This window comes from Oryctolagus cuniculus, chromosome 3 (genome assembly GCF_964237555.1).
Source record: "Oryctolagus cuniculus chromosome 3, mOryCun1.1, whole genome shotgun sequence".
Lineage (NCBI taxonomy): Eukaryota > Metazoa > Chordata > Mammalia > Lagomorpha > Leporidae > Oryctolagus > Oryctolagus cuniculus.
This window is the reverse complement of record NC_091434.1, coordinates 37679263-37693854: the sequence shown is the minus strand read 5'-3', so window position 1 is coordinate 37693854 and position 14592 is coordinate 37679263. Positions and strand designations below refer to the sequence as shown.

Sequence of the window (14592 nt, the reverse complement as noted above, 5' to 3'; positions counted from 1 at the left end):
AGCTAGGACTCAAACCTGGGCACTTGGATATGGGTTGTGTGCATCCCCAACACTGACAAATGCCCATCTACAGCATAGCTTTGAAGAGAGGGATCTGGGTTTTAAAAAATACAACATTTTTTTTTAAAGTTAATTTAAAATGCTTTTCCTAGATGCTATCTTACTAACTTGTTTTCTCTTTTCAGCCTATCTCGATATAGATTGAAATTTAGTGCTGATAAAGTGGACACAATGATTGTTCAGGCTATTTGTAAGTATAGCACATGACAAAATCTAATCAGCTTGTCCATTCACCATATTTTCCTACTCATAAAGTTGTAACTTTTAAGATTTTGCTAAGAAAGAATCAGGAGGTCAGCTAGAATATCTCATATGTAAAGGAGGTAAATTGGAAACAAGGGTGCTGACACTGTGACGTAGCGGGTGAAGTTGACACCTGCAGTGCCAGCATCCCATATGGATGCAGGTTCGACTCCCGGCTGCTCCACTTACGATCCAGCTCTCAGCTGTAGCCTGGGAAAGCAGTAGAAGATGTCCTTGGGCCTTCAGACCTGAGTGGGAGACAGATTAAGCCCCTGGCTCCTCGCTTCAGATCGGCACAGCTCTGGCTATTGGTGGCCAATCAGAAGGAACCAGCAGATGAATAACCTCTCTCTCTCTCTCTCTCTCTCTCTCTCTCTGCCTCTCCTCTCTCTGTATAACTCTGCCTTTCAAATAAATTGTTTTTAAAAAATAGGAAAAAACAGGCCGGTGTCGCAGCTTACTTGGGTAATCCTCCACCTGCGGCGCCAGCACCCCGGGTTCTTGTCCCGGTTGGGGCGCTGGTTCTGTCCTGATTGCAAGTTAAAGCCCTGGCCTGTAGCACGGGCATCCCATGTGGCCATTGGTTTGAGTCCCAGCTGCTCCACTTTTGATCTAGCTCTCTGCTATGGCCTGGGAAAGCAGTAGAAGATGACTCAAGTCCTTGGGCTCATGCACCTGCATGGGAAACCCGGAGGAAGCTGTCTCCTTGCTTCAAATCAACCCAGCTCCAGCCGATGCAGTCATTTGGGGGAGTGAACAGGGAGATGGAGGACACCTCTCTCTCTTTGCCTCTACCCCTCTGTAACTGCCTTCCAAATAAATAATAAATTAATCTTTTTAGACAAAAGGGACAAAACCTTGAAAGCATCCTAAGTGAAATAAGCCCTCGAAAAGGGCTTATATTGTATGATTCCTTGGTTTTTTAAGATTTATTTATTTGAAAGGTAGAAACAGAAGTCTTTGATACGCTAGTTCACTCCTCAGATGTTTGCAATGGCCAGGGCTGGGCCAGGCTAAGGCTAGGAGGGCCTCAAATACTCGTGCCATCTTCTGATGCTTCCCCAAGCACATTAGCAGGGAGCTAGACTGTAATTAGGGCAGCCAGAATTCGAACCAGTACCCACTAGGGATACTGGCACTGCAAATAGTGGCTTTACCCATGGTACCACAATGTCGGCCCCATGATTCCATGTTTATAAAGTACCTGAAGTGAACAGATTCATAGAGGAGACAGCCAGTCTCTGAATTGGAGGCAGTGGAAATAGGGAATTATTTTATCATTTTTTCTTTTTAAAGACTATTTTTTAAAGATATATTTATTTATTTGAAAGGCAGAATTACAGAGAGGCAGAGGCAGAGAGAGAGAGAGAGGTCTTCCATCCACTGGTTTACTCCCCAGATGACCATAATGACAGGAGCCTGGAGCATCATCTGGGTCTCCCACATTCATGCAGGAGCCCAAGAACTTGGGCCATTTTCTGTTGCTTTACCAGGCTATAGCAGAGAGCTGGATTGGAGGTGGAGCAGCCAGGACTCAAACTGGTGCCCATAAGGGGTGCCAGCACTGCAGGAGGCAGCTGCGCCAGCCAGCTATGCCACAGCGCCAGCCCAGATTATTTATTTATTTGAAAGGCAATTACAGAGAGAGAGATCTCCCAAATGGCCACTACACTGGGTTTGGGCCAGGCTGCCACCAGGAGCCTAGAAACTCCATCATGGTCTTTCATGTGGGTTCAGGGGCCCAAGCACTTGGGCCATCTTCTGCTGCTTTCCCAAACTCATTAGCTGGGAGCTGGATCAGAAGTTGAGAACCTAGGACTCAAACCAACACCTTTATGGGATGCCAACATTGTAGGTGGTAGCTTAACCTGCTGTACCATGATGCCAACCCCAGAAATTATTTTCTAGTATGTGTCAAGTTTTCAGTTTATGATGATGAAAATATTCTGGAAATGAGCAGTGATAATGGTTGCCAACATTGTGTATGTAATTGATGCCATTGTTATTGTGCGCTTGAAAATGGTGTTAAGAGGTAAATTTTATGTTTACATTTTACTACAGTAAATCCCTCTTAAGCTCCTCTTCTCACTTTAACCTGCAGCCTTGTTAGATGACTTGGATAAAGAACTGAACAACTACATTATGCGATGTAGAGAGTGGTATGGCTGGCACTTCCCTGAACTAGGAAAAATTATTTCAGATAACTTGACATACTGCAAGTGTCTACAGAAAGTTGGTAAGTAATTTGCTTGTCTTTTTAAGGTATTGATGGAGGGAGATGTGGGTGAAAATTTTATCTCTAAAGGAAAGCCTTTATTTATATAAGGAAACTACTAGGTCAAACTTGTGCATATTTATATAAGGAAACTACTAGGTCAAACTTGTGCACTTTTTGTTTTGTTTAGGCATCATTTTCATTGGCTTATCTCTACCTTTTCTTTTGACTGTTTTGGTGGATTTTATATAATTTGTTGAAGAGTGATTCTCCCTCATCCTCTGCAAACACTCCACAGGCGACAGGAAGAACTATGCCTCTGCCACACTCTCCGAACTACTGCCAGAAGAGGTTGAAGCAGAAGTGAAAGCAGCTGCAGAAATATCTATGGGAACAGAAGTTTCAGAAGAAGATATTTGCAACATTCTGCATCTTTGCACTCAGGTGTGTTATCCCTATAGAAAATCTAGGTGTGGTACCAGCTGTAGAATACTAATTTTCTGATGGCGATGATGATGCTTACACTTCGGTTCACCTGATAACATAACATGAGGGTGTTCAGTCACTACCTCATCTGATGCCATCTTGATTTCAAGTACACATGAACAGGGAGATAAATACTAAAATGATGTAATTTGTGTTCTTAGCATCAGCTGATAATTAACCAAGAATCTATTAACATTCAGGGAAGTGTGACTTCATTTATGTTTATAGACTGTGGTTTTTCTCTGCCCTGAATTTAAAGATAGCTATGCAAGAATCACAGGATAACACAATGTCTAACCCTTGGAATTTTGAAACATAAGAATAATATTGGTGAAAAACATTTTCAAGCAGTGTCCTAAGTGATTTACATACATTAGCTAACAAAATCCACAAAACAACCATTTTATGGAATACTGACGTCAGGAGTAAATTTGAATGTCTGGTCTTTGATAAATCAGGACTCCAGTATTGACAGCATGTGAATTTGGCACTGTTTCTTCCTAAAAGGTATTTGTGACTTATTTATTCCGTATATTAGGTGATTGAAATCTCTGAATATAGAACCCAGCTCTATGAATATCTACAGAATCGCATGATGGCCATTGCACCTAATGTTACAGTCATGGTCGGGGAATTAGTTGGAGCACGGCTTATTGCTCATGCAGGTGACAGTTTTCATGTTATTTATAAACCTAAGTGTTTGTTTTCTCGCCAAGGTTTTATGTCTTTGAAGTAGTTATTAAACATTTTATGTGATAAAAGCAGATAAGTGGCATGTGGGTATGGGCTAAGGGGCCAAGTGTTCAATGATGACATTTATTTGTTTGCCTGATTTCCTTTTGGATAATGAAGGCATCTTTAGTCACTACCTCTTCTGAGACACTTGTGGTCCATTGTCAGAAGTTTGTTATAGTTAATTGGAATAATCAGATAAATGCAGTAGGATATAATGAGTTAAATTTTCTATCACTAGTGCTGTTGTTATACCCTATTCTATAAAATCTTAAGTATCATCTAGATGGAAGTGTTTAAAACTAGAGTAACTGCTTTAGCTGTATCATTTTATCAGACAAATATCCCATTGATCTATCCTAGGATATAAGGTTAGAATCATTTGCTTTGGGGTTCTGGCATTGTGGCATAGATGCTGTCATCCCCTATTGGCACTGGTTCCTGTCCTGACTGCTCCACTTCCCATCCCGGTCTCTGCTAATGGCCTGGAAACTGGGAAGCAGCAAAAGATGGTTCAAGTACTTGGGTCACTACCACCCATGTGGGAGACCTGGAAGTAGCTCCTGGCTTGAGCTTGGCACAGCCCAGGCTGTTGCAGCCTTTTGGGGAGTGTACCAGTGGATGGAAGATCTCTCTCTCTAACTCTGCCTTTCAAATAATTAAGTAACTCTTTTAAACAGAAAAATAATTTGATTTGGTTTCTTTATCTTTAGCCACATTTCATAGCTGTAGCTAAGTTTTAGCAGTGTGAGATGCAGAGTTTTAACAGAAGTGTGTTTGCACTTTAATCTTGTCTAGTGCTTGAATTTGTAGCCTTAATGTTGAATGTGTTTTCCTTTTAAAAAAAAAAGATTTATTTATTTATTTAATTGAAAGGCAGAATTACAGAGAGAGCGAGCTTCTATCCACTGGTTCACTCCTGAAATGGCCACATTGACCGTAGCTGGGCTAGGCCTAAGCCAGGAACGAGCTTCTGGCAGGTCTCCCATATGGGTACATGGGGCCCAAGCACTTGGGCCATCTTCTTCTGCTTTCCCAGGAGCATTAGCAGGGAGCTGGATCAGAAGTGGAGCAGCTGGGACTCAAACTGGTGCTCATACGGGCTCCTGGTGTCCCAGACCGCGGATTCCCGCTGCCCCGCAGCGCCAGACCTGGAATGTGTTTTCTGACAGAATATATTCCATGCAACAAACCCAACAAAGCCATCTCTTGCTGATGAGTATAGTTGTAGACACAGTTCTTCTGAATCTATATCTGAAATAAGCATAAGTAAAGTATGGGTGATTGATCAGGTACTGCTGAAGTATCTAATATATCTGGTTATTTGTATTCATATTCATATCTGAAATAATATTTATTTATTTAAAGTCCCAAATCTCAGAAAATCAGGATTAGATTGGTTTATGTGTGGATAAATATGTGTGTGTGTGTTTCTATATTTATATCACCCTTGTGTTGTGTTCATGGAATGTAGAATAGTAGTAATACCACCCTTTAGGAAAATAAATAATATCATTATCACAGGCATGTATCACAAAAAGCCTTAGCTTATGTTAATGAGAGTCACAAATGAGAGAACTTTCAGTGAATTCTGTATTACAGAATCCTGAATTGTTTGTATTTTATTATTAGTATGATAGCTGTGTAAATAGAGCGGAAAGCTAATGCTTAGCATGTGGAACTTCTGAATGCTTGCAAGTACACTCTTTCTACCTACATACTTTTTTTCTTTTGTAGGTTCTCTTTTGAATTTAGCCAAGCATGCAGCTTCAACAGTTCAGATTCTTGGAGCAGAAAAGGCACTCTTCAGAGCCCTCAAGTCAAGACGGGACACCCCGAAGTACGGTCTCATTTATCATGCTTCTCTTGTGGGTCAGACAAGTCCTAAACACAAAGGGAAGGTGAGCTACAATTTTTCTGAAGTTGGACTTCTTTTTCCCAGACAATAAGCTTTTTCCCTGTCTTTACTGCATGTAAACTTTTTGTTGTCTTTTAGTAAATAGGGAATGATGTGTTCTTTAATAAACACTTTTTTGTGGGTGTGCATTGACATAAAAGATTAGCAGAAATTGTTGTTGGTCCTATTCAAATCATTTTAGGATCCTCTTTGTGAGTGCCCAACCAAATGTATTCTGTGTGGCAAGAAAACTGATCTGACTGCATTTATGAACTATGAAAAATATTTATACATACATTGGGTGAGACACTTTGCTAGACATTCACTGAATCTTTTAATAACCCACATGTTGTTATAACCCACATGTGTGTCTGCACTTTACAGATGATGAAACTGAGGCTTGGACATGTCCTTTAATCTTCTGTAAGATGAGCAATTCTGTTCAATCAAGCTAAAGTTTTATAAAATAAAGAGTTCAGTAAAATAAAATTAACCATGAGCTGGCAATGCCAGCATTCTCTATCAGAGTGCTATTTCCATCCTGGCTGCTTCACTTTTGATCCAGCTCCCTGCTAATGGGTCTGAGAAACCAGTGGTTGATGGTTCCAGGTGCTTGGGTCTATCTGTGTATCTGTGTCTTTCCTTTCAAATAAAGTGAGAATTAATAAATAAATTAATAAATTAATTAAAAAATAGTTCTTCAGAGAACTATTTGAAGACTGTTGTGGGGGAAAGGATAATCTTTTTTTTTTTTTTTTTTTTGACAGGCAGAGTGGACAGTGAAAGAGAGAGAGACAGAGAGAAAGGTCTTCCTTTTGCCATTGGATCACCCTCCAATGGCCGCCGCGGCCGGCGCACCGCGCTGATCCGATGCCAGGAGCCAGGTGCTTCTCCTGGTCTCCCATGGGGTGCAGGGCCCAAGCACCTGGGCCATCCTCCACTGCACTCCCTGGCCACAGCAGTGGGCTGGCCTGGAAGAGGGGCAACCGGGACAGAATCCGGCGCCGCTAGGCAGAGGATTAGCCTAGTGAGCCGCGGCGCCGGCCCAATTTTTTTTCTTTTTTAAGATTTACTTCTTTATTTGAAAGAGCTACACCGAGGAGGAGAGGTAGAAAGAGAGCTGGATCAGAAGTGGAGCAGCCGGGTCTCTACCCAGCGCACATGAGATGTCAGCACCGCAGGCAGCAGCCCTACCCACTATACCACAGCACCGACTCCTGGACTTGTTTTTGAATGGCCTTAAGGAGTATCACTGGTGTCTGGAGTAGAAACTAAAGGAAAACACTGGAATAATAGTTTGAGCTGCTTTCAGATATGAACTGCTGCTATAAGAGCTCATTCACTGAACCATTGACAATGCAGAATAACTAGTTAGCTATCACTTGCAAGATGCGAGTAGACCCATGATAGGTGACCTGACTCGTGTGACTCATACAAATCCTAGAATAAATGTGATGATTTTCTTCTACTTTCCCATGAATAAATTATTGAGATTTTTATATCTGTCTTCATAATATACTTTGACTGCCTGAAACTTATATGTTTTCTATTAGATTTCTCGAATGCTGGCAGCCAAAACTGTTTTGGCTATACGTTATGATGCTTTTGGTGAGGACTCCAGTTCTGCGATGGGAGTTGAAAATAGAGCCAAGTTAGAGGCCAGGTTGAGAACTCTGGAAGATAGAGGGGTAAGAACCACATCCTGATGTTTGCAGAATGTTACCTGTAAAAAGTGAATGAACTATTCATCATTTTATATACTCTACCTGCTAAAAATAATACATGATTATGCATTATAGTATGCATAATATATTTTCTGTGTGCCTGCTAATAACAATTTCTTTTACTTACCAAGAAATATGTATTAAACAGTGTTCAGCATTAAGATATGCTGTGCAAAGGAACAAAAAGAAAATTGGCAGCTGTTGCTGCTTGCTGGCCCAGTGATTTTCTAGACAATGTATTATAAAAAGATTATGACTTAGAATTTCATGAGTAATTTCCCATTTTCTTTTTAGATAAGAAAAATAAGTGGAACAGGGAAGGCATTAGCAAAAGCAGAAAAATATGAATACAAAAGGTGAGTATAGTTAGGGAGGGTGAATGAATAGTTTTTATGTAAGTGTTTGAAATTTTTTAATTACCAAGTAACATTGTTTATATTTATGTACCTGTTTTGATAAATATGCATTTTGGAATGGCTAAATTGAGCTAATAGGCATACAAATTGTCATCCTTTGTGGTCAGAACACTTAAGTCACCATTTTATGCACCCTAATTTTCCTTACTATGTAATTTTCCATACTCACTTCCAGTTTTTAATTACACACCCATAATAATTTCTAGATTCTGTTAATAATTTTTCCTTTCTTAAAATTTTCTTTAAGAGTTATTTATTTGAAAAGCAGAGAGAGGAAGAAGAAGGAACAGATCTTTTTTTTTTTTTTTTTTTTTTTTTTTTTAACAGGCAGAGTTAGACAGTGAGAGACAGAGAGAAATGTCTTCCTTCCGTTGGTTCAGCCAGTGCTGCGCCGATCCAAAGTCAGGAGCCAGGTGCTTCCTCCTGGTCTCCCATGCGCATGCAGGGCCCAAGCACCTGAGCCATCCTCCACTGCCTTCCTGGGCCACAGCAGAGAGCTGGACTGTAAGAGGAGTGACTGGGACAGAACCGGTGCCACAACCGGGAATAGAACCTGGGGTGCCAGCGCCACAGGCGGAGGATTAGCCTAGTGAGCCACGGCACCGGCCAGGAATGGATCTTCCATCTGCTGGTTTACTCCCCAGATAACAGCAACCACCAAGTCTGGGCCAAGCCAAAGCCAAGAGCCAGGAGCTCCATCCTGGTGTCCCACATAAATGGCAGGAGCCCAAGCATTTGAACCATTTTCCTCTACTTTGCTGGCTGCAGGCATCTGGATCAGAAGTGGAGCATCTGTGACTTGAACTGGCACTCTGATGTAGGATGCTGGTGTCTCAAGCAGCAGCTTAATCTGCTGTACTGCAGCACAGCCCCCAATAGTAATTATTTTTAATTTGAAGTTTCCCTGTAGCATGACGTTATCATAAAGATAATGTTCAGAGTTGATGCACAATGAATTTTAAAAAAAGACTGAAGACAAGTGTAAAATGGCTCCTAGGTGTGAAGTAGTTAAACCTCCCTGTCAGATTAACAAAAGATTTGTGTGTGGAGTTCCTTTGGTTATTAGTTATTAGTTGTTCAGTACTGGTGAGATTGTGATGAGAGTGTGGTGCAGCTCTTCTGGGAAACTGATGTGTGTCCAGCTCCTTAAAAATATGCTAGTCGTTAACCCAATAAATTCTACTTTTAGGACTTTGAAAATCCTTTAAGAAATGTAGCAGTAAAGTCTTGTGGGTGGAGGGAGTGATATACAAAAACACGTCAGTTGTTAAAGTGCATTATATGAGGACAGTAACATCTGTATACCCAAGAGATGTTTCCTACATTCTGGAAAGACTAAATATAATCATTATGGGCATTTGTAGTTTGCTGCTTTTTCCCTTCAAGTTTTCTGTAACTGCCATATATTCTATAATTTTTAAGGTCTATAATTTGCTGTCTTTAGTTGAAAAATATGGATCTTTGATCTTACTTATAAATGTTTTTAACCTATAAAATTTATATACACAATTCATAAGTCACCTACAAGGCCACATAAGAAAATAATCTGCAGTACTTTTTTTTCTTTTCCAATTTTGTATGAAAGGCAGAGAATGCCTGCAGCAGCCAGGGCTGTGCCAGGTAAAAGCCTGGAACTCTATCCAGGTCTCCCACGTGGCTGGCAGAGACCCATGTACTTGAGCTATCATCACCTGCTGCTCCACGGGGCAACATTAGCAGGAAGCTGATTTGGAAGCAGAGTGACTGAGACTCAGAACCACCAGGGACTCTGACTTGGCAGAACAACCAAGGTGCCAGTTACCATCCTGCAGCTTGTTTAATGGAATTTTAGGTTCCTGTGCTATTATGCTTACTGCTTAAATTCATGCACTTAAAGCACCAATTATGACAATCAGTTCTCGTTTTGGGCACTGAATATTTCAGTATTTTCTTTCTGCTGTGTTAGAAGTAAAGGAAATCTTGGGTTTTAGGGGAAAAATACCCCATACCTCTTAAGATCTTGTGGTGATGGAGCCGGCGCCGTGGCTCACTAGGCTAATCCTCCACCTTGCGGCGCCGGCACACCGGGTTCTAGTCCCGGTCGGGGCGCCGGATTCTGTCCCGGTTGCCCCTCTTCCAGGCCAGCTCTCTGCTATGGCCAGGGAGTGCAGTGGAGGATGGCCCAGGTGCTTGGGCCCTGCACCCCATGGGAGACCAGGAAAAGCACCTGGCTCCTGGCTCCTGCCAGGATCAGCGCGGTGCGCCGGCTGCAGCGGCGGCCATTGGAGGGTGAACCAGCGGCAAAAGGAAGACCTTTCTCTCTGTCTCTCTCTCACTGTCCACTCTGCCTGTCAAAAAAAAAAAAAAAAAAAAAAAGATCTTGTGGTGAAGCCTTAATGTAGTAAGCTTGGTTTCGATTTTTTGTTAATCCTTCCACTTAATTACCTAATGTTCTTCAAAGTTGTATTGGTTCAGTTTTTCTTTTGGGTTAGTCAGTTGTAAAGGAATTTCTCCATTTGTTTTCCCGTACCATAGTAACCACATTGATTACTAAATCAAAATTCACATAGCTCACCACTTCTTGAAAGTGATTGACCTACTTGAAAAATATTAATACCTTTATCTTTTGGAAACTATTAGTCTTCATAAACTACCCCAAAGCTACTAAAATGAAACAACATTGTATGCTTATGTAAGTATTACCTAATGACATTTTCTTTACATCTCTTGAGAATTATTTCAGTTGCAGATGTGTGTAGAGATTTTCTAAAACTCTGACTCTTTCAGTGAAGTGAAGACTTACGATCCTTCTGGTGATTCTACACTTCCAACCTGTTCTAAGAAGCGCAAAATAGAACAAGTAGATAATGCGGATGAAATTACTGAAAAGAAAGCAAAAAAAGCCAAGATTAAAATTAAAGGTTAGTTTAGTTTTTTGTAATGCCCTTTAATTCTTTACTTGTGTGATTACTCCCACATATATACCATTTGACTCATGCTGAAAGCTAAAGCTGCTTTGATCAGCTGTTATGTTCTCTGGGAATCTTTAGGATATTGTTAAATTTGTCAGACTTCACAGAGCAATGTGAACATTCTTGAATATAGTACTATACTACATGTACCAAAATTCAGTGTTACTATAAGCAATATTTTGAGAATGAGAGTAGAAGAAACACGAGTACGTGCTTTCTCGATTGGTTCACTGAAAACTTGATAGATTTCTCAATTTTCGTTAAGAATGAGTATAGAAATGGTGTAGTGGTTTTCTTTGTTGTTCCTCTCACAGGGAATGGACTAAAGAGAAACATACTCAGTAGCCTGCCCTTGTGGTAATGATGTTGGATAGTTGCTCACCAGTGAATGAGGCTGGCTGTTGAAGAGTCATACCTCTGTTTATTTAGCATCTTCACATTACTCTAGCAAAAGTGAAGCATTAAAGCATTGATTGATTCACTTGGTTTCTGAATAACTTAGGGGTCAAAAGTAGACTGTTACCAAATAAGTGCTCTTGCCCCAAGAAGAGAATATATAAACAAATCTTTTAACTTCTCTGATTCCGGTTACCTACTAAAAAGCAATGAGATTGCTAAAAGCATTAGTGGCATTTGAAATGCCAAATTCTAGATTTATATCATATATGCAATTAGCTTTTCAAACAGGCCTGGGTCCTTGCTACCCCCAATCTGCCATCCCAGTTTTCCGTCTCAGAAATGACATTTCCAGTTGCTTTTGCCATCAGCCTTCGCATTCTTTTCATGACCCAAATCTATTTTGGCTGCAGATCCTCTCAGTTCTGTTTTGAAAGCATGTAGTAACCACGGAGGCACCCCGGTACCCCTTTGATCTCTGTTAAATTTGTTTCTTGCTCACTCTGCCCTAGTCACACTGGCCTGCGTAGCTGTTCCTTAAGTCTGCCAACCAGCTTTCAACCACCACAACCCCCCACCCCCCAAAAAAGAAAAAAAAAAAAAAAAAACCTTGGGATGTTAGCATTTATGCTTTCTATCTGGAATATTTCTCCTCTGGATAAAATGCATCCTTCACTTCCTCGCCTCTCTTGGACGTTTTCCTGACCAGTCTGTCTCATGTCCATACGTACTGCCATTCCCCTACATTCCCTTTCCTGCATTGGTAATCCTTAGCACTGATTATTTGTTTACTAACTCAGTTCTCCCATTCAATGCAATATAAATAAAGCAGGGACTTTAAATCCCAACAATCTAATGAGACAGATGTGCTTAAATGTTATAGATGAGGATATGGAGGTTTACAAAGTTAGAGGGATTAGGGTAAGCATGAGAGACCTTTCCAGTTATAAAAATGAACATAATACATTATATAGTTGACCAGAATGGCAGAAAAAAACAGGGTTTGGAGGAGTAATGGGTGATGTTGATTGTTATGTCTTTGTACTTAAACCTTTAGTTGAAGAAGAGGAGGAGGAGGAGGAAGACAAAGTATTAGTGGTCGAAGAGGAAACTCCTGTGAAGAAGAAGAAGAAAAAGGATAAAAAGAAACACATTAAGGAAGAACCCGTTTCTGAGGAAGAGCCATGCACCAGCACCGCAGTTCCTGTATGTCTGCTTTCAGGACGGGTACTTACTGCAGGCCAGGGCAGGGTCTCCCCGTTCAAATCCACTCTCATCAGAAGTGATCAGGCATTTTTAAAAATGTTTGTGTTGGTGGAGAAGCTTAATTTATTTACATACTGCGTTTATATTATGTAAGGCTATTTCTCACATTTATAGCCGTATTACAAAAGATGGTTTACTTTGAGAGAGGAAGAGAATATTTTTAGATTTCAGCCTTTGCCCCATTTGTTTTCAGGAACAAAAGACTGCATTTTATAAGAAAAGGTTACTATCCAGAGAATTGGCAGCTTTTTGACAGTGTTCTTGTTGCTTACTTTCAGAGTCCAGAGAAAAAGAAGAAAAAGAAAAAAAAGAAAGATAATGACAACTAATAGAAGGGAACTGTTATTCTCTGACCAGGACACATCAGCTTCAGTTGGGAGTGTACCAGAGATGTCATCTACAGTAACCGAGAGGTGGTTGAGTAAAACAAAGCGAATCATCCATCGATAGCTTTTCAAACCAATTTGTGTCTTGACATCAACTCTGTTAACCTTGTTATATCATTTCTTAGAGTCTTTGATAAACAAATAAAAATATTTTATTTGTATTAAAGCATTTCTGTGATCTATTTTAGGTAGAGAATCTGTGGGCTGACCCTTATTTGGTACCTCATGATTGATTTGAACGTTGTAGCTAAAGTGAGAGTTGTTGGTGGTTAATTTGAAAGTTGGCCTTCTGGAAGGCAATGATTGGGTAGACCAATTTAAGAGTCTTTCTATTGGGTTTCTCTTGCCTTTTTTGAACATTATTCTTTTCCCTCCTTTTATCTTTCTGCCTTTTTACTTAAAGATTTGCTTCTTATTCAAATTTTGAAATTAGGTGAGCAGAATTTTTTGGTATCTTAACAAAGGAAGAAAACAAGTCTATAACTCTGTAATTCTAGAAGATATAGCAAAAATGTGACTTTAAAATGTAATAAGATATTATAAGATTATCTTAAACAATAGGGAATAAAAGGAAGAACAAGATGAGAAAAAGCAAAATGTTGACAAAAATTGGGTGTAAATCAGTACCTGGAGTAGCCACGAGAATTTTGTTTCTGAGATAGTGTTTCATATGCAAACAGAAACATGGTGCCGTGCAGTCCTTGTAGCCCTGAGCTTCACAGTGGCTCCTTGCCTCCCTGAGCTGTGGGCATTGAGAGCTCAAGTCCGTTGAACTCGTTGGTGGATGGAAGAGACTAGAATGACAGTAGCTGAGTTCTGCCTGCGTTTTCCATGAGACCACAGTCATCGTCAGCCCTACTACCTCAGTCACCTCCTCTCTAAGTCCCAGTTACTGGTCAGCTTTAGTCAAATGGTGGTTTGTGGAAAATGAGATGACAGATTTTTAGAGTTGTAAATAAATTTTTTGTTTAGATTGGCTTGAAGCCATACTTTGGCAAAACTGTGAAATAAAACTGGTTATCTTGTACAGGGAGAATGTTTTCATTTTGCATCACCCAGTAGTATCCCAGACAGACCATTGATTTTGGGAAAATAACAAATAACATATTTTTTTTTAAAGGTTTATTTATTTATTCGAAAGTCGGAATTACACAGAGGAGGAGAAGTAGAGACAGAGAGAGGTCTTCCATCTGCTGGTTTACTCCCCAGTTGGCTGCAACAGCCAGAGCTGCACCAATCCTAAGCCAGGAGCCAGGAGCTTCTTCCAGGTCTCCCACGCGAGTGCAGGGGCCCAGAGACTTGGGCCATCTTCTACTGCTTTGCCAGGCCATAGCAGAGGGCTGGATCAGAAGTGGAGCAGCCAGGACTCAAACACGCCCATATGTGATGCCGGCGCTGTAGGTGGCTGCTTTACTCACGTGCCACAGCGCCAGCCCCAGTGACATCTATTTTTAACAGCTTTTGTTGAAAATGACCCATACACCTACTAAGGGCAGCATAGTCAGAAACTTTACATCTGAAATAAACTAGACTTTGAAAATATTGTATAGTAAACTGATCATTTTGTATAATCTATGGATGTGGTAAAACCTAGTTAAATCACACAGCTCTTGGCTTTTTTCTTCTTTTCAAATTTGTTTATTTGAAAAGGGAGAGTTAACAGAAATCTTCAGTTGCTAGTTCACTCTTCAAATGACTGCAATGATTGGGGTTGGGCAAGGCCAAAGCCAGGAGCATGGAACTCCATCCAGGTCTCTGTCTCTCTCTCTCACTGTCTGTAAAACTCTACCTACCAAATAAATTAATTAATTAAAAAAAAA

At 40.5% G+C, this 14592-nt stretch overlaps 1 protein-coding gene and 2 non-coding genes across 5 annotated transcripts in view; all 3 read left to right on the top strand.

The window, feature by feature from the left end:
• NOP58 (NOP58 ribonucleoprotein) overlaps positions 1-12938 on the top strand; it is a 33545-nt gene extending 20607 nt beyond the window's left edge. For all 3 annotated transcript variants that reach the window (XM_002712540.5, XM_008258987.4, XM_070070374.1), the window contains 10 exons: positions 186-250; positions 2405-2539; positions 2817-2962; positions 3543-3669; positions 5474-5637; positions 7187-7321; positions 7652-7713; positions 10540-10673; positions 12178-12326; positions 12665-12938. In XM_002712540.5, coding sequence (XP_002712586.2) covers positions 186-250; positions 2405-2539; positions 2817-2962; positions 3543-3669; positions 5474-5637; positions 7187-7321; positions 7652-7713; positions 10540-10673; positions 12178-12326; positions 12665-12715 — 1168 coding nt within the window. In that variant the 3' untranslated portion in view covers positions 12716-12938. The remainder of the gene's footprint in view (positions 1-185; positions 251-2404; positions 2540-2816; positions 2963-3542; positions 3670-5473; positions 5638-7186; positions 7322-7651; positions 7714-10539; positions 10674-12177; positions 12327-12664) is intronic.
• On the top strand, positions 3020-3104 carry LOC127491928 (small nucleolar RNA SNORD11B). The gene has a single exon (XR_007920852.2). It is a non-coding gene; the product is annotated as a small nucleolar RNA SNORD11B (small nucleolar RNA).
• Positions 3804-3887, top strand: LOC127491927 (small nucleolar RNA SNORD11). Its single transcript, XR_007920851.2, has one exon. It is a non-coding gene; the product is annotated as a small nucleolar RNA SNORD11 (small nucleolar RNA).
• Positions 12939-14592: the final 1654 nt, after the last annotated feature.